Genomic DNA, 22,389 nt, shown 5'->3' with positions numbered 1-22,389 from the left:
AAATTGGCATTCTGGATGATAAATTAGTTCCTACACCTGATCAGTTCTTCCCAGGAAACATCGGTGAGGTTTTTTTTCCTTTTTTTATGTTTATTTATTTTTGAGAGTGAGAGAGACATAGCACGAGTGGGAGAGAGGCAGAGAGAACGGGAGACACAGAATCTGAAGCGTCCTTTAGGCACTGAGCTGTCAGCACAGAGCCCAATGTGGAGCTCGAACCCATGGACCGTGAGATCATGAACTGAGCCAAAGTTGGCCACTTAACCGACCGAGCCACCCAGGTGCCCCCGGTGAGTTTCTGATCTTACAAATGGCTCAGGGACCCTCCACGATGCAACACCCCCAGGATGCCTCCCAGTGTGAAGGCATCCATCTACCCAACCATTTCTTTACGGCAAATTTTGCATTTCAAGAAAATGTCCACACTCACCGGTCGCTAGTGAAAATGTACCCCACCAGATCCTTAAAAATTAACAACAGGACGCAGAAGGTTACAGCAAAGACTCCTGGAGGTAAAAACAGCAGAGAAACAACCAGTGAGAAAGGAGATCTGCAGGGCACCGGGAGGCTGGGCTTCCCGGGCACAGACCATTTGGGTGAGTCAATGACTGAAGAGTCTAAGCACCTGTGACCAGCAAGGCGACAGTTGAGGACTTCTTGGCCTGCTCGATGTCTCCAGCGCCCAGCGCATTCCCTACCCGGATACTGGTGGCCACACTGAGGCCTGAAGGTATCTAAAATGAAAAGCAGACATACCATAACGAAAAGGGAAGAGTAAGCAGGGAGCAGAGAAGTCCCTGCCTCTTGGCTCGGTTCTCAGCCCAACCGTGCACCTTCCCCAGGGAACAGGGACCCGGAAGATCATGGCATACACCTCAGTGGTAAAACCTGGTCCTAAAAGTTCTGAGAAAATAAATTTGCAACCTCCCATTTGCCTAGCCGAGTGCCCCCAGGCTGATGTGAATCTCCATCGCATACTGGGCTTTGGGGCAAGGCTTCTAAGGTGTGCAAGGGAGGGTCCCGCACAATCGTGTTCCTCCTCTGCGTGCAGAGGACGGACTGCCAGGAGCCCAGGGGAAGTCTGTTCTGAAAGACCATCAAGGGATCAAGTTTAGAAAACAGAATCCCAAAACGGCGACCTTTCCCCTTCCCCGGAGCGTCGGGTAAAAAGGAACTTTAAGGAAACGCAAAGATGCACACCCAAGCTCATCCCAGGCAGCGGGGCTCCTCACGCCATGAACCTAGCGCCATCACCCTTTGCGCCCCCGACCTGTCCCCCAGGCATCTATCGTGTGTTGTGACAACCGGAAAAGATTCTTCATGTCTGGGAAGTGTGCAAATCAAATCAAGTCTTTCAGATCCGGGGGGCGCCTGGCTGGTGTCTGACTCTTGATTTCGGCTCGGGTCACGTTCTCACGGTTCATGGGACCGAGCCCCACGTCAGGCTCTGCACTGACAGCAAGAATTCCGCTTGGGATTCTCTCTCTCCCTCTTTTTCTCTGTCCCTCCCTTATTTGCATGCCCTCTCTCTCTACACAAATAAAGAAGCTTAGGCAAAAATCTTTCAGATCCGAACAGTGCTAGGACGTGCAAACTCCCCAGAGCTCACCAGAAAGACCCCACCATTCCAGATGGGCCCTGCCCGGCTCTACGATGAAATTTTACTCTCGTGTATCGTTTCACAGGTTACTAACGGGATGAATGCCTACGCTCGTTCTTTGGATTCTTTTCTTTTTATTTAAAAAAAAAAAATTTTTTTTAACGTGTATTTATTTTTGAGACAGAGAGAGACACAGCATGAACAGGGGAGGGGCAGAGACAGAGGGAGACACAGAATCGGAAGCAGGCTCCAGGCTCCTAGCCATCAGCCCAGAGCCCGACACAGGGCTCGAACTCACGGACCGTGACCTGAGCTGAAGTCGGCCGCTTAACCGACTGGGCCACCCAGGCGCCCCTTTGGGCTCTTTTCAAAAGAACCAGCTAGCACCCCCACACGACCGGCTCCCGGACACTCACCATGTACAAAATGACGGTCACTTCGTACAACACGGACTGGGCTCCCAGCTCCACCATGCCGAGGATACCTGGTGGAGAGAGGCAGCTGACACCGTGCTTCCGGACGGGGCCCGTGCCCACGCCAGCCATCGCCACCTGTCCCCACACTGACCGCTCAGTAGGCTCCCGATCTCGTAGGCCCACCACTCAATGCACAGCATGAGCATGCCGGGGAAGGCCAGGTCGAAGAAGCCGGCCCAGTCATGCAGACACTCAAGGGACCACCCTGCAGCAGAGACAGAGACACATCGCCAACACACGGGCCACTGGGCTGGAGCTCAACCCGAGACAAGACCCACGTCCGAGCTGGAAAACGAACAGCAGACTTTACCTTCCCAGATAGTGTGATGCAGTTTCTTCCAGAGGATGTACAGGAAGAGGAGCAGCACGAGGATGAACTGGGAAATGGTATTTGCCAGTGCCGACCCCCTGGGAGGAAGGGTCCCAGTGAGGGCAGGTGCCTGTCCATCGTGCGGGGACTCCCGTGGCAGCCCTAAACGCATCTTCTTTCCGGAGCAGCCTCGCGGTCCGTCCCTGACAGTGCTTTCCAGAGCGGCCCAGGGAGGGGACCCCCACCGGGAGACATGACCAAGTAGAGGTGCCCCCCTGCCATCCCGCCCTGGAAATGCCTCAGGCAGGTCCCCCCCCCCCCGCCTCCCATCCCCAGAATCAGCTGGACTCACATCACCCCGAGATCCAGTTGATAGAGAAACAGATAGTTGATGAGGGCGTTGACAAGATTGGCGACAACTCCGGTGAGGATCTGGGGCAGTAGGATTCCCTGAAACGAGGAGAGACCGCACCGCGTGCTGGAGACCAGGGAGCAGGGTGGTCACTTCTTCCCCAAATGCACACGCGCCACAGGTATAGCATGAGGACCCAACCGAATGCCTGTCCTTGCTGCTCCTGGCCTCCTGCCTCCCCCCTCCCTCCTCCTCCCCTCCTCCCCCGCCTGGAGGCGTGAAACACAGGGACGTGGGCAGGAGAGGGCCCGGCAACAGACAGGCAGCCAAGTGGTTCGCCTACCAGAGCACAAGGACTGGCTGAGACGGAGTATAAACAAATCACCTTCCACACTGGACAGGGGGTGACCAACTCAGCACTTTTTCAACCAAATGGAAGTTCAGAACACTGATCTAAGATGACCTCACAAAGCTGGGGCGTGGGAAGGACTCCATCCCACCCGGCTCTGCTTACAAGCACAGGGCAGAGAAGTCCGGGCTGTTTGGCATCGTAATCTAAGACTTCAGACGGGAGAGGAAAACGACACGGGCTGGAGACGTACAAGGCATCAGGGGATCAGAATCGCAGACGCGATGAGGCCAGCTGCTTCTCCCACCTGCAAGGTGTCACCCCGGCCCCTCGTCTGAACGCCTACTGCTTCCTCACCCTCTGACAAACCTGCTTCTCTGAAATCACGGACCCTGTGACATTTCGTCATGTGAAGTCGTTACCAGTTAAAATAAAAGATCCCTCTCCTGCCTGGGGGATTGAAGTCACTCTCACACCCCAAAGCAGCAGCCTCGATTTTCCAGCTCAGGGGCAGAGCTTCTCACGGATTTCTGGACACAGCAACCCGCATCTATCTGAGCTCTCTCCGGTCCCCAAGGAGAGAGGACGTGGGTCCACTTTGCAGGGCGGACCTGGCATTGATCCCTCTTCTGCTTTGCTCTGAGCCTACCAAAACGTGGCTTCCCCTGCACTGCACCTAAACTCCATCAGAATCATATGATAACTCTCCCCCGCCCTTGCTGGGGGAGAACCACACTCCTCTGATCCAGCCACGCTATGGTCCACCATGCTGCGTATTTGTCTCAAGTGGTCTCCTGGTCAGGGACCAGGACAAGGATCGTGGCCAACCACTTATGTGGGTCACTTATTTGTCAGGCAACCCTGCTTATTAGTTTTTAGCAAAGGAGGCAGGAGACCACACAAGCCTTTCGGGTAGAGAGAGCAGAAGTAGCATGGGGTGAGGTTGGCCCTGGGAAGGACTGGCAGCAGGGAAATTTGGTAAGATGCTACGGAAGTATCCGCCGAAGGATAAGGGAAGAAGAAGAGAGGAACTGAGGCTGGAGGTTGGAGAGAGGCAGGACCACAGGACCATCAGTGACCAGACGTAAGAGTGAAGGAAAAGATGGAGAGCCAGATGAGGGCAGGTTCCCCAGAGATAAGGTGTTCGAGGCCCCTAACTGGGAAGGAAGGCAGGCAAGTGGAGAGGCAGGCCTGGGGGATGAGAAGGTCAAGTGCGCAACATGCATGCGCCTCCTAGAGGCAGCATTCCAGACTGGCGACTAGAGCTCTAAACGGGGGAGCCCTGGGCACACAGATGGCAAGAAAAAACAGGCAAGAGACAGCTTCCCTCAGAGGAAGGTCAGCAGAAGCCAGTGGGGTCGCCTTGTCTACCTCTCTCCCACCTACAAGTCTAAGCAACCCCCCCCGTTTTCTCTGGAGCTCCTTCCACCCTCCCCAACTGTATTAACTTTGCCCCCAGACCAGCTGCACACTCCCATATCCTACACTCACAGAAGGGCTGGGCCCGAAGACGGAAACTGGGTTAAATGCAACTCCCTCCCTCTCCAGAGACCCCTGCAGACAAGGAGTCATTTCGTTCTACAGGATCCGCCCCAGTGTTACGATTCCCGTTGCTTCTGTAGGGCATCCTTTCTCATCATAGACCTGCAGCATCTTTTGTTGGGACCACGTCCACAACTCTCTCTCCCCCTAGCAATCGGTTTCCCACCAGCTGAAATCCACAGCAGAGAACCAAGGCTGAACCTGGGCCAGCCCACCTCTCTGATTCTGTCATCCACTGTGCCCCTCCATCCATGCCTTGGCCTCTGTGCTCCCGCGTCCCGGTGACCAGAACCCCTTGGGAACCCCGGGTAGTCTCCAAACCCGGTTCAAGCCTCTCGGCCCCTCTCAGCTGCAGGCTCCTCTTTGTAGGTCTCTGCGGGTCCCTCAGAGTATCTGAGAGAGGGGTTTTCACTCCCAGTGTCCTCACTGGGCCAAGCTGGAGCCTGTGGCTAGGAGCCCCCATGCTGGCTGGGAGCCTGGCAGTCAGGGAGAAAGCCCCGAGCATCTAACGCCTCCGCGTGGCTTCAGACAAGGCCACGGGCTGGCAGTGGACAGACAGGCCAGCGCTCAGTCGTGCAGACTTCTGCCCCTTTCCAGACCCTTCAGTGTTACGCTGACGGGAGACTCGGAAGCTGTTTTTGTCCACAGGGTAACCTTAAATTTAAGAACATTAAATAAACGGAAAACCTCTTCCCTTCTCTCTCCCCTCCCTTGTGCCCTCGGTCGCACGTGCCCTGGAGAGCCTACCTGTGTGGCCACGACCCATTGCCCGGGACCCTCATTTCCCTGGATTCCTCTGGAAGGAAGTCAAGGGTCCCACATACGCTGGCATCGTAAATGCACGCCTACCGAACCAGGGCAGCCGTCACACAGCTTTGGCCCCTGCCGCTGGTCACAGTTCTCCCTGACATGACATGCTACGACGTGGGCCTTCACGCCCCGCTGAGGAGAGCCGGGCCTTTCAGACAGGCTGAGAGGAGCTGAGAGGTTGGCTCCCTGGAGCCTGCCCGGCACCCTCTGGGGGACACAGGCACACACCCTTCACTTCCAGAGAGCCAGGTAACAGCATGGAGCCAAAGAACGCTAGTGCTACCCCTTATCCTGCCAATGACAATATTTCCAAGGGGGAATCAGAGAAGAATGTTCCAGAGCCAACAAGAACATACCCTTCCCTTGATTTCACTTGGTAAACTTCTCCACACCGAAGTCCTGAGCGCACCACACGGGAAAACGTGTTTCGGTGGCCCCCAGCAGGTGAGGTTCCCCACCCTGTTATCCATGAATGTTTTCAGGGCCCCGATCCCCGAAAGCCATAAACTCCCATGAACCGCCCCCCCCCCAAAGAAAAAAGGAGAGTCTACATTACCTGATTGAGCAAAAATTTAACTTGTAACGTGTAAATAAAGATTGCCTACAAGAGAAGAAGAAACGAATGTTAACATCTTGGCCTTGCCATGTAGCAAGGAGCTGGGAGCCGTGGCTTGGCTGCCCTCTGCTCCCCCGTGGACCCGCAGAGGCATGCCATCTCAGAAGGGGACAGGGACAGGGGATGGGAGCCGAGGTGTCTAGGGCCAGGGCATTCCAAACATCTCTTATGGATGAACAGCATCCAAGGGACCCCAGGGCCTGGGAGAGCAGTTTCCTTGGGAGTATGACAAGGAGCCTTCTGGGGAACAGTGGGGCTGTAAAGGAGGCCCCTGGGCAAACTCTAGGGGGGGGGGGGCACCACTTTTATAGACCAAGTAGCAGTCCTATTTGGTGGCATAACTAAATAATACGGAACTTTATCTTTTTTTAACGTTTTCAGAAATTTATTTTGAGAGAGCGTGCACACGTGCACATGGGGGAGGGGCAGAGAAAGAACGGGAAAGAGAGACCCCCCCCCCCCAGCAGGCCCTGCACTGTCAGCACAGAACCTGACTCGGGGCTCAATCCCACAAACCATGAGCTCATGAGCCGAGCAGAAACCAAGGGTTGGGTGCTTAACCAACCGAGCCACCCAGACACCCCGAGAATATTAAACTTTAAAGGCTTCGGGGTAAATTAAAAGCCACAATGCCAACTGTGACGGCAGACGGCTACTTTTAAGGGCTGAATTACAGCCATCCAAATTCGTATGTTGAAGACCTAACCCCCAATGTGGCTGTATTTGGGGAGTTTTTAAAGAGGTGATTACGTTAACATGAGGCCATTAGCGTGAGCTCTAACCCAACAGGACTGAGATCCTGATAAGAAGACAAGAGACACCGCGGCTGCACCCACACAGGGGGATGGCCGCGAGAAGAGGCAGCCAAGCAGGAGGTGGTCTGCAAGGCAAGGAGAGGCCCCTAAGGGTATCAACCCTGCGACACCTTGATCTCAGACTTTGCAGCTTCCAGTAGTGTGAGAAAACGTTTAAGCCATCCAGTCTGTGGCGTGTTGTCAGGGCAGTGCAAGCAAACCCACGCAGCCCCGCCGTCCCAACGGAGTAAAATAGTTTTAATTGTTCACTGACCGCGAGCTTCTGTGTCAGACGTGAACATACACTCAGGGTTGTGTGTGATCACACTCAGCAAGGAAAAAAAAAAAATCTACAGGTTCAGAGTGAGGCCCCAAGGAGTTCTGACACGGGAAAGAATTTACCCTTATCTAAAAGAAGAAAAAAGAAAAAAAAAGGCTGAACTCCTTTCCGCGGAGGATATCCTGGAGACCCCTCCAGCGGCAGAAGTTCAAGACCGTGGTTCACTGAACTCGCCTCGGTCCCGGGGTCTCTCAAGGGACACACGTTTGTGTCTTCTACAGGCATAATTAAAACCCCACTTCTTAAAGGAGCCAACATCACACATGTGAATCACAGAAGACTGACCCAATGCATTGGGCCCACAGGTAGCTCAGGTGCCTTCCACCAGTAAACCCCAAGAAGGGGACCTCATGGGGTGCTTGGGTGGCTCAGTCAGTTAAGCATCCGACTCCTCATTTCGGCTCAGGTCGTGATCTCACGGTTCGTGGGACTGAGCCTTGAGCTGGGCTCCGCGCTGACAGCACGGAACCTGCTTGGGATCCTGTCTCTCCTCTCTGCCCCCTCCCCACTCGTTGTGGCTCGCTCACTCTCTCTCTCAAAATAAAATAAACTTAAAAAAAAAAAGAAGGGGACCTTGTAACCCTTGAAAACTTACAGGCAGGGCAGGAATGAAGATCATGACATAGTCCTGGGTAAGCCTGTACAACGAAAAGCAAAAAAAGGCCACAGAGGTCTCTGTGAGGCAAGGGTGGGTAGGAGAAGCTAACGAAAACCATCTTTCCTGTTCTTGGCTCTTTCTGAATTAATGGGTTTCGACTGCTGGAGCAAATGCGAAAATGAGAGACACCTAGACCTTGTCCTCTTAAAACTGCCTCTCTTGGTCCTTCCAAATCTTTAGGTCTAGGAAAGGGTTTTTCAACCTCGGCACTACGGCCAGATAGAGAATTCCCCACCGTGGAACGAACCTGTGCATCGAAAGATGTTTCGCGATGTCTCCACAGAGCCCCAGTAACCAGTCCTGATCCCCGGAAATGCCTCCCAACATGGCTAAACGCCCCCTAGGTTCACCGCCGCGGGTCTAGCACAAGGACTTTATTTTAAAGGTCTTGATTAACTCGACCAGCAGGTGGCAAAGACATCAGCCCATGAGAATCCTCGAGGGGAACTCTGAAAGACACTGATGCCCTTGCCACACCGCAGGCCAATTCACACGGAACGCCGACGGGGGGAGGGGGACCGGGCACGGGCGGGTTTTAAAGGCACCCAGGTGATTTTAGTATCAACCAGGGTCAAGAATCACAAAACCGTGAACAAATGCCCTAAACTCCTATCTCGAGCGGAGGATGTTTGCAAACCTTATTTCAGTATAAACGATGTACCCTGAAGTCACCCAAATAAGGAAGGGTCTAGACCTTGCTTGCCAGGTATGAAAAGCACTACATAATGCCAGCCTTTGTAATTCCCAGAGGCTGAACCTGGATAGGGCCGTTTTTCTGCCAAGATGGACCCAATCCCAGCCCCCACCCCCCCATGGCATGGGCCCATCTTACCTGGACACGGCTGGGTCCTGCCTGAAGAGATGCAGGATGTTCTGGGTGTTGACGAAGAGTGCCCAGCAGGGGAAGCAGGAGAGAAGCAGCACCAGGGTGCCCCTCTGCAGGATGACCCCCACGTGCTTCAAGTTCTGGCTCCCATACGTCTAGGTGCACACGGTCCAAACAAACCCATGAGTACAGAAATGGCACCCCTTTTACCCCCCAAAGGCCTTCAGTCATGACTTTGCCACGCTCTTTACATTAGTGGTTCTCAGACTTGACTACCCATTAGCATCACCTGGAGAACTTTTTTTTTTCGATTTCCTTAAAAAATTTTTTTTTAATGCTCATTTTTTGAGAGAGAGACAGAGCACGAGCAAGGGAGGGGCAGAAAGAAAGGGAGACACAGAATCTGAAGCAGGCTCCAGGCTCTGAGCTGTCAGCACAGAGCCTGACGCGGAGCTCGAACCCACGAACCATGAGATCATGACCTGAGCCGAAGTCGGACGCTTAACCGACTCAGCCCTCTAGGTGCCCAGAGTATGTGACTTTTAATCCCAGGGTGGTGAGTTCAAGCCCCACATTGGGTATAGTGTTTACTTAATAAAAAAAAAAAAAAAGAGGAGTGCCTGGGTGATTCAGTTAAGTGTCCTACTTTGGCCCAGATCATGATCTCGCGGTTTATGGGTTCGAGCCCTGCATCAGGCTCTCTGCTGACAACTCAGAGCCTGGAGCCTGCTTCAGATTCTGTGTCTCCCTCTCTCTCTGCCCCTCCCTCGTTCGCACTCTGTCTCTCTCTCAAAAATAAATAAACATTATTAAAAACAAAGTAGCACACTCCATGGGGTCATCCAGGCACCCCACCTGGAGAACATTTTTAAAACACTGACACCAGGGTCCCACTAAAGATAGTCTACATTTAGGGGCGTCTGGGTGGCTCAGTCGGTTGAATGTCTGACTCTTAGTTTCCGCTCAGGTTGTGGGCTCATGGTTCGTGAGTTTGAGCCCCAGCTGGGGCTCTGTGCTGACTGTGCAGGGACTGTTTGGCATTCTCTCTCTCTCTCTCTCTCTCTCTGCCCCTCCAGCTCTATCTCAAATAAATCAACTTTAAAGAAAAAAAGAGTCTGGATTTAACAGGTCCAGGGTGGAACCCAGACATCAGTCATTGCTGTTTATTTATTTTTGAGAGAGCACAGTGGAGAGGGGCAGGGAGAGGGGACAGAGGATCTGAAGTGGGCTATGCATGGACAGTGGCGGACCGAATGTGGGGTTTGAACTCACGAACCGCGAGATCATGACCTGAGCAGACGTCGGATGCTCAAGACTGAGCCACCCAAGCGCCCACATCAATCACTTTTAAAAGCTCCCCATGTGATTCTTTTTTTTCCTTTTTTTAATGTTTGTTTATTTTTGAGAGAACAGAGTATGAGCGGGGTTGGGACAGAGAGAGAGGGAGACACAGAATCTGAAGGAAGCTCCAGGCCCTGAGCTGTCAGCACAGAGCCCGACGCGGGGAGACTTGAACTCAGGGACCGCAAGATCATGGCTTGAGCCAAAGATGCTTAACCGACTGAGCCACCCGGGCGCCCCTCTCCGTGTGATTCTAAAGGCCAGTCAGGGTTGCATCAGCTGGAAACCAACCTCCTAGACGTGCAGTATCTCGGGCCCTGCCCCCCACCTGCCGAAACAGGGTCAGTGCGCGCAGAAGCCAGCTCCTATGGGCCTACAGAAGCCAAAAACTCTGTGCCATCTCTCCCTGGGACATGTTCAGTGACATCTGTACGGGAGCCTGAAGCTAGCTATAGAGAGAATAGTTACCACCATGGGACTTGGCAGAGAGCAGGTCAGACGTGGCCCTCTGCCCCTCCCCCACCCCAGACCCGCTCGTTCCGCAGTTACCAGGATGCCACCAGCCTGCTCTGGCAAGCCCCGCTGATAGCTCAGAGGGACGCTCAAGTCTGAGACCCACGGGGACCGTGCCAGACTCAATGATGCGGGAAGTGATAAAAGGGACTCGTACAAAATGTCCCATGTGGTCAAAAGGCAACGTAAGGTGGCCGTGCACAAGCCTGCGAGACACCCAGCCATGCTTCAAAGAAAGCAGGCACCGGAAAGTGGAAATGACGGCTGGCCAGACGTCACAGGGCTGGCCGTCAGCAAGTCCCTCCCCGCCGTGCGCACGGCCCTCCCTTCCTGCCACTGGGGACCTTCCGGCTATGCTCCGGAGAAGATGTTCAGGGTCACCGTGAGAGTCACCTGGGGCTTCCGTTTACCTGGGAGATGAGGGTGTCACAAGCAGAAGATAAGCCAAAGCCCACGGAGATTCCAGTGACGTTGATCATCTGCCAAGAAACGCAAGGAGACGGGAAGGCATATTCTCTGTCTGCTCTGATCAGAGGCAGCCTCGAGCCTCCGACAACCCTCACCAGTGGGCCTACTCAGCCCCATTCTCCGCCCGGAGCCCCTCCACTGGCCCCACTTTAATTAAAGGACGCGTACGAGTTGAGAGAGAGGAAACGTCTCGGCCAGAGGTCACTACAAAGCCTTTTGCTTTCTTAAGTCCCAGGCGTTTGGCTTCCTGACTTCAGAGGAACGTGAATCCTTCTCAACGGCAACGTAATGTGGTGGGGTGGCAGTTCTGGGTGAGTCCCCCTGCTCAAGGCCAAGTACGGCCTGTTACAATATCCCAAAGGGTTCTGAGGGCTCAGAATCAAGCCCCCGGAGCCAAGGCCAGAGGGCTTCCAGGTGTACTTGTCTTGACCAGGGTCGGCAACTAAACCCCAGGGTCCCTGGAGCTTTGGGGAGCCCAGGGCAGCACCCCCAACACCAGGGAGTGGCATCACAGGATGTCTGGAACCTGTTACCTCTACCTGAGTCTGCGGGGAGGTTAGAGACAACAGCCCCAAACTGGACTCAGCCTAGAAGCACCAGCTTGCTTGCTTTCTTTTTCTCAAGTGTTTATTTTTGAGAGACAGAGAGAGAGTGAGCGCAAGCATGAGCAGGGGAGGGACAGAGAGGCAGAGAAACATAGGATCCAAAGCTGTACTGATGGAAGCAAGCCTGAGGCAGGGCTCGAACTCACAAACCGTGAGATCATGACCTGAGCCTGGGTCAGACAATCAACCAACCAAGCCCCTCAGGCGCCCCGAAGGACAGCTTTCTTGTGCTTGCTTGGCTACAGAGATTTTGCCAGAGGCTTGCCAGGTGCGTTTGTCCCTCCCGGATTTCCAAACATTAAAACCACAAAGGAATAATTAAGCCTGGGGGTTTCTCACGTTGTTTTCTTTTTTTTTTTTTCTTTTTTTTTTTTTTAATTTTTTTAATGTTTATTTATTTTTGAGACAGAGAGAGACAGAGCATGAACGGGGGAGGGTCAGAGAGAGGGAGACACAGAATCGGAAACAGGCTCCAGGCTCCGAGCTGTCAGCACAGAGCCGGACGCGGGGCTCGAACTCACGGACCGCGAGATCATGACCTGAGCCGAAGTCGGCCGCCCAACCGACTGAGCCACCCAGGCACCCCCTCACATTGTTTTCTAAAGCAAGACAACCCCTATATACCCAAGACCCGGTTCAGAGTAGTCTTGCCCAGTTCCGAGGTAGCAAACACCAACGGCTAAGTAAGGTGGACGTGTGCCTTAGCAGAGAGCACCAAGGGGGAACTGGGGAGGCTGAACAGGGGCACACAAGCCACCGAATCCACCTTCCTAGAGACACCTCGCTGGCCAAACCAAAGAAGTTGGCAGGGTCGTTTGGCCAGACATAGCCACTGAGCCCCTGGCAGAGGTCAACGACATCTCTCTCTGGTTTCGGGGACGCATATCCAGGATACACGGAGGATTTGGGGTTCCTCCCAATTTTAGGTTTGGACACTAGGATCCAGGATTCCATCTTCCACTTCCGTGTCAGGGAGATGGAAGTCAAGGCGGAGGTGGGGGGTGTCACAGTTTCTCCTGATGAAGTCAGACTTCACCCCCCCCGCTTCATGATTCCCTCCTCCCAGATGTGGGACCAAGAACCGAAGGCCAGAGCGCCACGGATTACAAATTCACGGATGTGGGAGGCGGAGTAAGGGCCCTCCAAAGATGTCCCATCCCAACCCCCGGAACCCCGGGAAAACGTGAGGTTACGTGGCAAAGGAGAATTATAGCTGCAGACAGAAAAATGGTTACCGCCCTCGCCAACACCGTGTTTTCAGCCCAGTGAAACCCCTTGGCGACTTCTGACCTCCAGCAGCATAAGAGGATACGCTGGGTTGTTTTAGGCCATTAAATAGCGACACCTCGTAACAGCAGCAAGAGGAAAGACAGACGGCTTTCAGAAACGTGTGTTATAAAGTCCCCTACGTACCGCAATCGCGAGGGTGACGGCGTCCAGTTCCAGCTTCCCCAGGTAGCCACAGAACACGGAGCTCACGAAACTGATCAGAAACACCATCAACTGGGCCAAGAACTGGGAAGAGACAGAAAAGGAGTTGCGGGTGAGTGTCCCAACTGTCACAGCCGAAGGAGGGTGTGAGGGCAGGGGGACGGGGGTCGGGGCGCCCCCACCCTCTGCAAATCAACGCCAGTAACGGAATCTGGCTGGTATCGGCCTCTGCCAACTTTCACAGGCCAACACGCAACTTCAGGTAGGCTTCCAGAAGGATGGTAAAAGGTTCATCTGCGACCGCTACCAGAATCACATTTTTAAAACATTTTTTAATTATTTTTTAGAGAGAGACAGAGTGAGCGCAGGGGAAGGGCAGAGAGAGAGAGAGAGAGAGAGAGAGACAGAATCCGAAGCAGGCTCCAGGTTCTGAGCTGTCAGCACAGAGTCCCATGCGGGCTCGAACTCACGAACCATGAGATCGTGACCTGAGTGGAAGTCCAACACTTGGAGCCATCCAGGCGCCCCCAGAATCACATTTTTGAGAACTTTCTAGCTTTTTAAATTGATTTTTCACTGCAGGGTCTCAGGCCGCACATCACATGTGTACATTCTCTGAAGTTGTCAGAGGCTGCCTCCTGGGATAACCCCCCTGTTCTCCCAAATTCCTAGTGAGGACTGGAGAGAATGCCGCCTTCAATCAATTCCACAGGCAGGAACACCTAAGGCAGACACGAGGTTATCCTGCTGGAAGGTCAACGGGCTCTGGAATCTTGGGGAGAGACATCCCCAATCTGCCAAGCATGTTTAGTTCTTATATCCTATGAAGGCTCAGAAAGGAGGGCAAATTCAGCTTCTGGAACAATGAGCCATCATTCCAGGAACTACCATGACTTGCTCCCCAAGGCTGCAGCCACATGTTTGGACACTTACCTTATCTCCTTAGGTTAATTTTTTTTTTCTTTCTTTTTTCTCCTTAGGTTAATTTAAAGCCACCTCCCAGGGCACCTGGGTGGCTCAGTTGGTTAAACCTCTGATTTCCACTCAGGTCGTGGTCTCGCGGTTCACAAGTTCGAGCCCTATGTCGAGCTCTGTGCTGACAGCTCAGAGCCTGGAGCCTGCTTTGGATTCTGTGTCTCCCCGGTCTCTCCCGCTCCCCCACTCTCTCTCTCTCAAAAATAAAGTAAAAATAAAATTAAAAAACACCTCCCACCCTCACCTGCCAGAGCAGTGGAGTACCTCTCGGGAAAGCCCTTCTTTCCCAGAAGGCTTATGTGCTCTCACCCCGACTCTCTGGGAGACAGAACAGAGGCCTAAGGATTGACAGCTGCTGCTGGGGTCTGCCCCAAGGGCCCCTTCCCAAGCTGATGGGACACAGAGGAGCTTGTGCTGGTCCCATCGGCAAAGGGAAAAGGGACTCCTCCTGCTCAGACCTCAGACAAGGTTCCATCTTTCTTGGGTCCCCAAGTGACACAACTTCTCATCTGACACGACCTTCTGCTATGGAGCAGAAGGGATGCTTTCAAAACGTATTGCAGAAGCGAGCCAAAAACCAAAGAGCAGGCAGGAGACAACGAGAAGCTGGGGGCAGAGGTGAAAATAAAAAAGGTTGGCATGGAAACCCAATCCTATAGAACCTATGCCTAGAGCCAAGGTACCCCCCGTGGGCCTGTGCCAGTGGGACGGGCCAGGATCTGGGCCTCGTCACCATCCTTACAGATGTTCTCTGTGGTTCTGTCCAGGGGACCTTGCTGTCTCTTCAACTGTGAATTTATATAACTTTAAAGATCATAGGGTCCTTTTTCTTTTTTTTTTTTTTTTTTAGTAAACTCAGTATCACGGTCACTAACTTCTCAGCCTCCGTGCATGTAAACAGTGGCAAATGGCTGTATCACAGAATCTGTTTTCCTCTTTTCCACGGGAACGTTATTTCTACGACACAGTGCCCAGTCCCCCCACAGGCCACATGTGAGCTGTTTTCCGTGGCTTCACGTAAAAACGTGCTCAGTCTCATCTATCATCAGGCCTCTGGGCCACTTTCCCAATTCTGCTCTAACTGATCATGCTACACAGAACGCCTTTTGTAGTTGGGCAGGGAATGGGCATTTTTGGAGGGCAAGTGTCCCGTCCACCAGTGGGAATAGTTATGTTTCTTAGATGAAAAGGCCAGGAAGTCTAGCTGAGTTCAGCTAACCCACGTGAGATGCGGTGTTGAGGCCACTGAACACTTGCTGGGGTCATGGCAGTAACATGGGGTTCAGGTCGCCCAACACAGCAGCCATTTGTGACCTTCAGTCCCAGGAGGATCCTGGCTCCAGGGTTGATGTTTGTTAACCGCGTAACGTTTATATCCTGGTTTCAAGCCCTTTGGGTAAGCTCTTGACCATGGCTGTGGTCCCTACACATAAGGATCACCTGAGGGGGGTGCCTGGGTGGCTCAGTGGGTTAACGGTCCAACTCTTGATTTCGGCTCAGGTCATGATCTCATGGTTGTTAGTTCAAGCCCCGCATTGGGCTCTGTACTGACAAAGTAGAGCCTGCTTAGGATCCCCTCTCTCTCTCTCTCTCTCTCTCTCTCTCGGCCCCTTCCCTGTGCTCACTCTCTCCCCCTCAAAATAAATAAATTCAACAAAAATTTTTAAAAAATTAAAGGATCACCTGGGGAATATTGATCAGAAGGCTAACACCTGGTCCCTAGCTTAAGAGACTGATTCTGGACATCAGTGGGGCTGTGAGATCTGCGTTTCGACACCCCAACGCCCACCCATGCACACCCAGTCAAGACATGTTGGTCAAGGACAAGATCCTCCCAAATTGTCCCATCACACGGCACGTTGCTGTGCCTGGGGAATTAACCAATTCCGGACACAGGTTTGTTCCCCCGGGTGCCTCACGGGCCGCTGCCTACACAACAGCATGACTGGCAATGGCTACATGTAGTCAAATGCACAACAGAAATGGCCAAACTGGGGGCGCCTGGGCGGCTCAGTCAGTTACACGTCCGACTTCAACTCAGGTCATGATCTCACGGTTCATGAGTTCGAGCCCCACGTCGGGCTCTGCGCGGACAGCTCAGAGCCTGGAGCCTGCTTCCGATTCTGTGTCTCCCTCTCTCTCTGCCCCTCCCCTGCTCACATGGTCTCTCTCTCTCAAAACTAAATAAACATTAAAAAAAAAAAAAGGAAATGCCCAAACTAGTGGGTGGGGGGTGGCTAAACAGTGATGGGTACTAAGGAGGGCACTTGTTGGGATGAACGCCGGGTGTTACGTGTAAGCGATGAATCACTAAATTTTATTCCTGAAGCCATTATGACGCTATATGTTAACTTGAGTTTAAATAAAAATTGATTTAATTTAATTAATTAAAAAAACAACAAGTGGCATCTGTTTCTTCCTGCCACGGAGGCCCTGCTCATTTTTCGGCCAGACAGCAACAAACGGAACTCTTGCTATGTGGCCGCTTTGGAAGGGTGCTCTCCAGGGCCAGATGCCGGGGAGGCAATGGGTGTGAGCCTGTCCAGTGTGCCATACGAGACAGTTCTAGAAGGCCCTGGTCTCCCCCCCGCCATGGATGCCTGAAAGCTTACTCCTGGAGCGAAAGGTCAGCACTGGAAGGAGCCTGCGGGGTCACTGGCTACACCCGAGGAAATCCAGGCAGGCAGGCTGAGCCGCCAGCCCCAAGTGACACAGCTGGTTAGTAACAGAGGTAGGACGCAAGTCACCGGACTCCCAGATGGTCAACTGGGGTCAACATCTTTGGAGCACCAAGCACTAGGGAGACGGACGGAAGTAACAGGAACACCATTCACTCCATTCCTACACCAATGGAACCCACCGCGGAGCACAGAAAAGATGTTCATCGTGGAATAACACTGCCAGTGACACACGTGATGGGTGCTACAAAGGAGGCAGGAGCTCCAAGAGCACAGCCTGGGAGTCCGAGAAGGTTCTGGGAGAAATGAAGTTCAGCTGAAACCTGAATGGTGAAGGTGGGCGGTCTGTCTGGGAAGAACGTTCCGGGCAGAGGAAACACCCGAGTGGCAGGAGGGCGGGGGGGTCTGAGGCAAGGCTGGGGCACTGAAAGGAGGCTGGGTGAAGGACCAGTGGGAGACTGAAACGAGAGACTGGAGGGCCTCACGGAGACAACGAAGGAAGGGGACAAGCTCACACAGTACATCTGAAGAGGAGATTGGTGGCTCCAAGTGGAGCGGTGGGGCCAACCTTTAAGAGGGAGACACAAGCTGAAGGCAGTAGTGGCCCAGACCTGGAATGCGGAGGAGGGGAGGTGAGCAGGTGCATCCGGAGGAGAGACAGCTAGGCCTGCGTGAGGGAGGGGACAATGGAGGAGGATCCTGGACCACTCCCTTCCCCTCATGCCCATCACCCTTTGAGATGCCTCCCACTCTTTTATTTTTTTTTTTTTTAATCTTTTTTTTAACGTTTATTTATTTTTCAGACAGAGAGAAACACAGCATGAACAGGGGAGGGGCAGAGAGAGAGGGAAACACAGAATCGGAGGCAGGCTCCAGGCTCCGAGCCATCAGCCCAGAGCCCGACGTGGGGCTCGAACCCGCGGACCGCGAGATCGTGACCTGAGCCGAAGTCGGACATGTAACCGACTGAGCCACCCAGGCGCCCCGCCTCCCACTCTTTTAGACCTTCATCAGCCAAGCCTAGCTCGTCTTCTGCCTTCTGGAAGCTTGCTCCTGCCGAAATCTCACATGCGTCACTAAGTACTGCCCGCTGATTATTTCCCCACTGCCTATAGGATAAAAATCAAACCATCAGCCTACGGGTCTGGTGTCTCTCCCGACTGCCATCCAGCCTGTCTGTCCAGACGCCCCTCACCGTGCGGGGCTCGCTCTGTTGTTCTGCCCTGCAGCCCTAGAAGGTTCTCCAGCTCCCTCTCAAGTATTCCTCTCTCCACACAGATGGGAACAAGCTCCCTCAGCTTGGGTCCAGGCGATTCCCCCTTCTTTTCCACCCTCGGCAATGCTGGGCACAGCCCGTGCTCCTAGAGAGCAGGCAATCCCTCCTTGGGATTATTTTTCAGGACTCTGACTCAGCCTGGCAGTGAAGATAAAATGCTAATGACAAAGACAAAGTAGAAAAGCCCAAGGCTAGGTAGTTTCAACCACCACCTCCCTCCCTCACAAATACATTTTCTGCAGAATAAACGGAACATGCACCGACATGGTCTCTGATATGCACCTTGTTCCCTTGCATTAGGCATATTCTCTTACAGGCCTCATCGGAAGTTCATTCGGAGTGGAAAGTATGGGACACTGAGTGTGGAAAGAGACTGAATGAGTGACAGCACTGTATGACCTCTTTGGGTAAAGCAGTCACATACAAACCCCCACCCAAAGGACTGGAAGGAAATTCCCAAATTGCCTGGGTGGGGAACTTTCAGAGTGTTTTTGTTACCTTCTTTGTCCTGTTTTCTACTTTTGTCTGTAAGTAATATACATTGGGTAAAGCAGTCAGATACAAACCCCCACCCAATGGGCTGGAAGGAAATTCCCAAATTGCCTGGGTGGGGAACTTTCAGAGTGTTTTTGTTACCTTCTTTGTCCTGGTTTTCTATTTTTGTCTGTAAGTAATATACATTGTATCGGTAATTAACACAGTCATATACATACAAACACCCAGGGGTTCCAACCAACACAAAGGGCCCAACAGGTCAACAACTCAGGCTAGTGCTGATCCCTGGAAGGTCCCCCTACATCAAGGGAGACCAGGTTACAATGGAGACCAGAGAGACGAAGGACTTGTCCTGGGAGAGGCTAGGTCTCAGCAAGCCACCTTGCGGTCTTGTATTATTAGAGCAATAACAGCCTTACATTAGACTTTTCTCACAGCAAGTCTGACAGCACATTGGGCCAAAGCCCAAATTTCTATCCTTATTTTAGGGATGAATAAACAAAAGCTAGAAGGGGTTCCGGAACTACTCAAATTCACATAGTCGTTTGCCAACCTGCCTTCTGAGATCGAAGCAGGGAATAGCCCCCCAGGTACAGAGACTCCAAACCACGCTTTCTCTCTCTCTCTCCATTCTGCAAGAAGAGGTTCACAAACACCTTCCTGCTAGATAGAATTTCATTTCACGGCTTTATCCCTGGCATTACTCTTGCCCCCAGGCACACCACAGCAGGTATCATGAGATTCCTCAACCAGTGATGCCACCACGCCAGAAGTGCCACGTGACCGCCTTAGCCGGTGCAGGTGCAGAACGCCTACCAAGTGGCCAAAAGCTTATTCCCGCCTTGAAACCCCAACTGGTCCTTCTTGTCCAATGAAATGACTCTTACTCCGTTCACTTGAAAACCACCCAAACTGTCAGGAGAACAGGGCTGGGATTATATTTTTCTGTGGTTCCTGTGGCTTTCAAAACCCACATTACTTTTAAATAGACAACGCAGAAAAAGCCCTAGCCTTAGAATGATAAGAAAAAAACCTCAGCCCCACAGAGAACCACATTAAAAACTTTCTACGTCTTTAGCACACACAATAACGGGGGAGGAGAGTGAGAGACACGATGCCTCTGGTTTCCTCGTGCAGAGGGTGACAGAATAATCCCGAAGGGTCCGGAGATCTAAATCCAAGAGAGACGGGCAATTCACCTTCCTCCTCCCTGCCTCGAGACCATTTAGCTACCCTGAAATCCCCACAGCTGGTTTTCAAGCCAACCAGATTCCCCGAATGTTCTGCGGCTCGGGAACCGGCTTGCTTCGCTGGAATCTTCTCCCAGCGAAGGCACCCGTGGAGCGCCTTTAGGCCAGCAGGTCCCGGTTCCTTCGGGGCTCCCCATGCCCGGGCGGGGGCCAGCTGCGCCACCTGTGCCCGGCGGGTCGGCCCCCGGGACGGTGCAGAGCGCGACCCGGGACGCACGCGGAGGCACCGGGACGCGCGCCCGCGCGGCTCTGGGCACCGAGTCCCCGGGCGCCCGCGCGTCTGCCGCCAGCTCGCTCTGACCCCCTCCCTCCCCCTAGGTCACCCGGGGCGACACGCGTGCCGGGCCCCCGACCCGCCGGGCCCAGCCTCCGACGGAGGCTACCTTACTCACCGCGGGGCCCGCCAGAATCAGGAGCGCCCGCAGCTCCTCTTGGAAGCCGGGCAAAAGCTGGCAGCGCGGCCCACGACGCTCGGGGGTGGCCCCGGGGCCGCTCGGCTCGGACAGCTCTATAGCCTCCATGCTCCCGGAGTTCTGCGGCGGGGGAGCGCGGAGATGGCCTCCTGGAGGGCGCAGTGCCGCCCCCACTCCAGTCCCCGCCCCAGACCTCCCGCCGCGCGCCGGGAGCCCGCCCGCAGCCCGGGGCCCCGCCGTGCGCGCCCCCTGCCCGGACGCGACTTTGGGCGCCTCCCTTGCACCCCTGCACCGCTGTGGACGCGACTCCTACCGGGAAGGCAGCGTTTGCAAAAGTTCTGGAAGCACCCAGAAAGTGTTCAGGGGGCTGGGCCCTCGGAGCCGCGGACGCCAGGGCTCGCCCTGGCCCTGCGCCTGCCTGCCCCGGGGGTTTCAGGTTCTGAAACGTGCGGCCAGGAAGGACCTCGAGTCCTCGCTCCGGGACGGGGCCGGCGACCAGCCAGGGGCGCGGGTTGAGCACACGCCCGCCTTGGCGGGCACTTGGGCTTTGGTGGCCCCCGCCCTGCGGAGTGCGCCCAGCACCCGCTTTTGAGGCTGGGTTTGGAATTGGCGTACTCCCTTTCCCCCCACCAACTGTGTTACAGAACTTAGAATCTACCAGAATAGAGCGACAAGCCCACGTTTCCCAAACAGAACGATTCCCGTTCGGCCGGGCTTCTTGGGTATTTATCCTGAATCAGCCTGAAGTGGGAGAACCAGAACCTTTTCGTCCACAAAGGAGGATTTGAGGGACACCTGCCGCGTGGTCCCCGGGAGAGCAGAGCAACTTGCTTGCCTCCTAGACCCTCCGTTGCCTCCTCTGTAAACTCGGAATAGTTTCTCCACCGCTGGTTCTGGTGACGATGAAATGAGGTTGCGTCGGTGAACGACGTGCCTTCAGCCTGGTACACGATCCTTGCCCCGCAGACGTTAGTTACCAGGATAGGGTGATTTCTGTAATAGTGGAAATTCCTTCTCTTGCAGAAGCGACCCAACTTAAGCAAAGAAAATGGAAAGCATAAAGTTTGGGGCCCCCCAAGCCAGGAAGTTTGGATGCGGGGATTTTAAAGCAAGGTCTTTACTGTTCTCCCTCTCCCCCATCTCTCCTCCCCTTCCCTCGTCTTCCCACCGGTTTTGATTCTCTCCTTGGTTTCATTTTTTTCTACATAGGCAGCCTCTCTTTTCCTGTGCTGGGCAGAGCTGCCTCTGGGAACCCTCACCCCTTTCTTTCCCACCCTGTAAACCAGATAATAAGGCCCTCTCTCTTCTAGCTCCAAACAAATAAACAGACAAAAACCAGAGAGAAAACTTGAGTGGTCAGATGGAGGTTTCTTGCCCACTTTTGGGAAAATCATCCCGGGGAAGGAAAAGAGGGTCTAATGTTTGCCTAGACCTGGACCCTGCGCTCAGGCCTGTCTCCAAAGGGTTGGGCTCTGTGACTGGTAATAGTCTCACCAGAATTACATGCAGGAAAGCGGAGGAGGAGGTGAGGGTCCCAATAGACAAAAACCCTAGGATATACGCTGACTCAATCGCGGCCGTTCTTTACTAGTATTCCGGAGTCTTGGCCAGTATAACCAGAGGTGGAACGGAAGTGTGATATATATGTGTGTGTATATAGATTTATATATATATATATATAGAGAGAGAGAGAGAGAGAGAGAGGCCAAAGCATTACAATTGCAGTTACAATTACACACGATCCAAATTAAGCAAATGGGAAAGAAAGCTAATAGAATTCATAAGGGGATTTAACAAAGTTGCTATGGACAAGTTCTTCAACAGATAATTCCAGTCCTTTACATTGGTAATACCATATATGAATATATTGGAGGCAGAAGTCGCTTTCACAACAGCAACAAAGCCTCCTTGTGATGGGAAGCATCATGTCTCACTCCCTAAGGGGGCCGTGCACAGTGACTTCCTTCCAAAGGGCACAGCCTGCAACACTGGGGGCGGGGTGGGGGAATTCATCACTTTAAAGTGGAGAAAACTGGCAACGCTCCCTCAACCAGATGATCAAGGTCACTATCAAAATCATACCCATGGCATGCACCTGTCTGAGTTCCCTATGGCTGCTGTGACAAGTTACCACAACCTTGATGGCTTGAAACCACAGAAGGTCATTCTTTCATAGTTCTGGAGGCAGGGTGTCTCCAATCAAGGATTTAGCAGGATTGGTTCCCTCTTGGGGGCTCAGAGGGGGAATCTGTTTCATGCTTCTCTCCTAGC

At 53.5% G+C, this 22,389-nt stretch overlaps 1 protein-coding gene across 1 annotated transcript in view; it reads right to left on the bottom strand.

The window, feature by feature from the left end:
• LOC109245799 (multidrug and toxin extrusion protein 1-like) overlaps positions 1 to 20,242 on the bottom strand; it is a 36,868-nt gene extending 16,626 nt beyond the window's left edge. The window contains exons 1-12 of the mRNA XM_019413320.2: positions 20,098 to 20,242; positions 13,014 to 13,115; positions 10,938 to 11,006; positions 8,680 to 8,828; positions 7,785 to 7,827; positions 5,996 to 6,040; positions 2,739 to 2,836; positions 2,387 to 2,484; positions 2,168 to 2,281; positions 2,017 to 2,084; positions 626 to 734; positions 431 to 506 (exon numbers count right to left, since the gene is read on the bottom strand). Of these exons, the coding sequence (XP_019268865.1) occupies positions 431 to 506; positions 626 to 734; positions 2,017 to 2,084; positions 2,168 to 2,281; positions 2,387 to 2,484; positions 2,739 to 2,836; positions 5,996 to 6,040; positions 7,785 to 7,827; positions 8,680 to 8,828; positions 10,938 to 11,006; positions 13,014 to 13,115; positions 20,098 to 20,226 (1,100 nt within the window). The 5' untranslated portion in view covers positions 20,227 to 20,242. The remainder of the gene's footprint in view (positions 1 to 430; positions 507 to 625; positions 735 to 2,016; positions 2,085 to 2,167; positions 2,282 to 2,386; positions 2,485 to 2,738; positions 2,837 to 5,995; positions 6,041 to 7,784; positions 7,828 to 8,679; positions 8,829 to 10,937; positions 11,007 to 13,013; positions 13,116 to 20,097) is intronic.
• Positions 20,243 to 22,389: the final 2,147 nt, after the last annotated feature.

This window comes from Panthera pardus, unplaced genomic scaffold (assembly GCF_024362965.1).
Source record: "Panthera pardus isolate Hobbes unplaced genomic scaffold, ASM2436296v1 HiC_scaffold_3, whole genome shotgun sequence".
Classification (NCBI taxonomy): domain Eukaryota; kingdom Metazoa; phylum Chordata; class Mammalia; order Carnivora; family Felidae; genus Panthera; species Panthera pardus.
The sequence above is the reverse complement of the archived record's forward strand: the minus strand, read 5'-3'. Positions and strand labels throughout refer to the sequence as shown.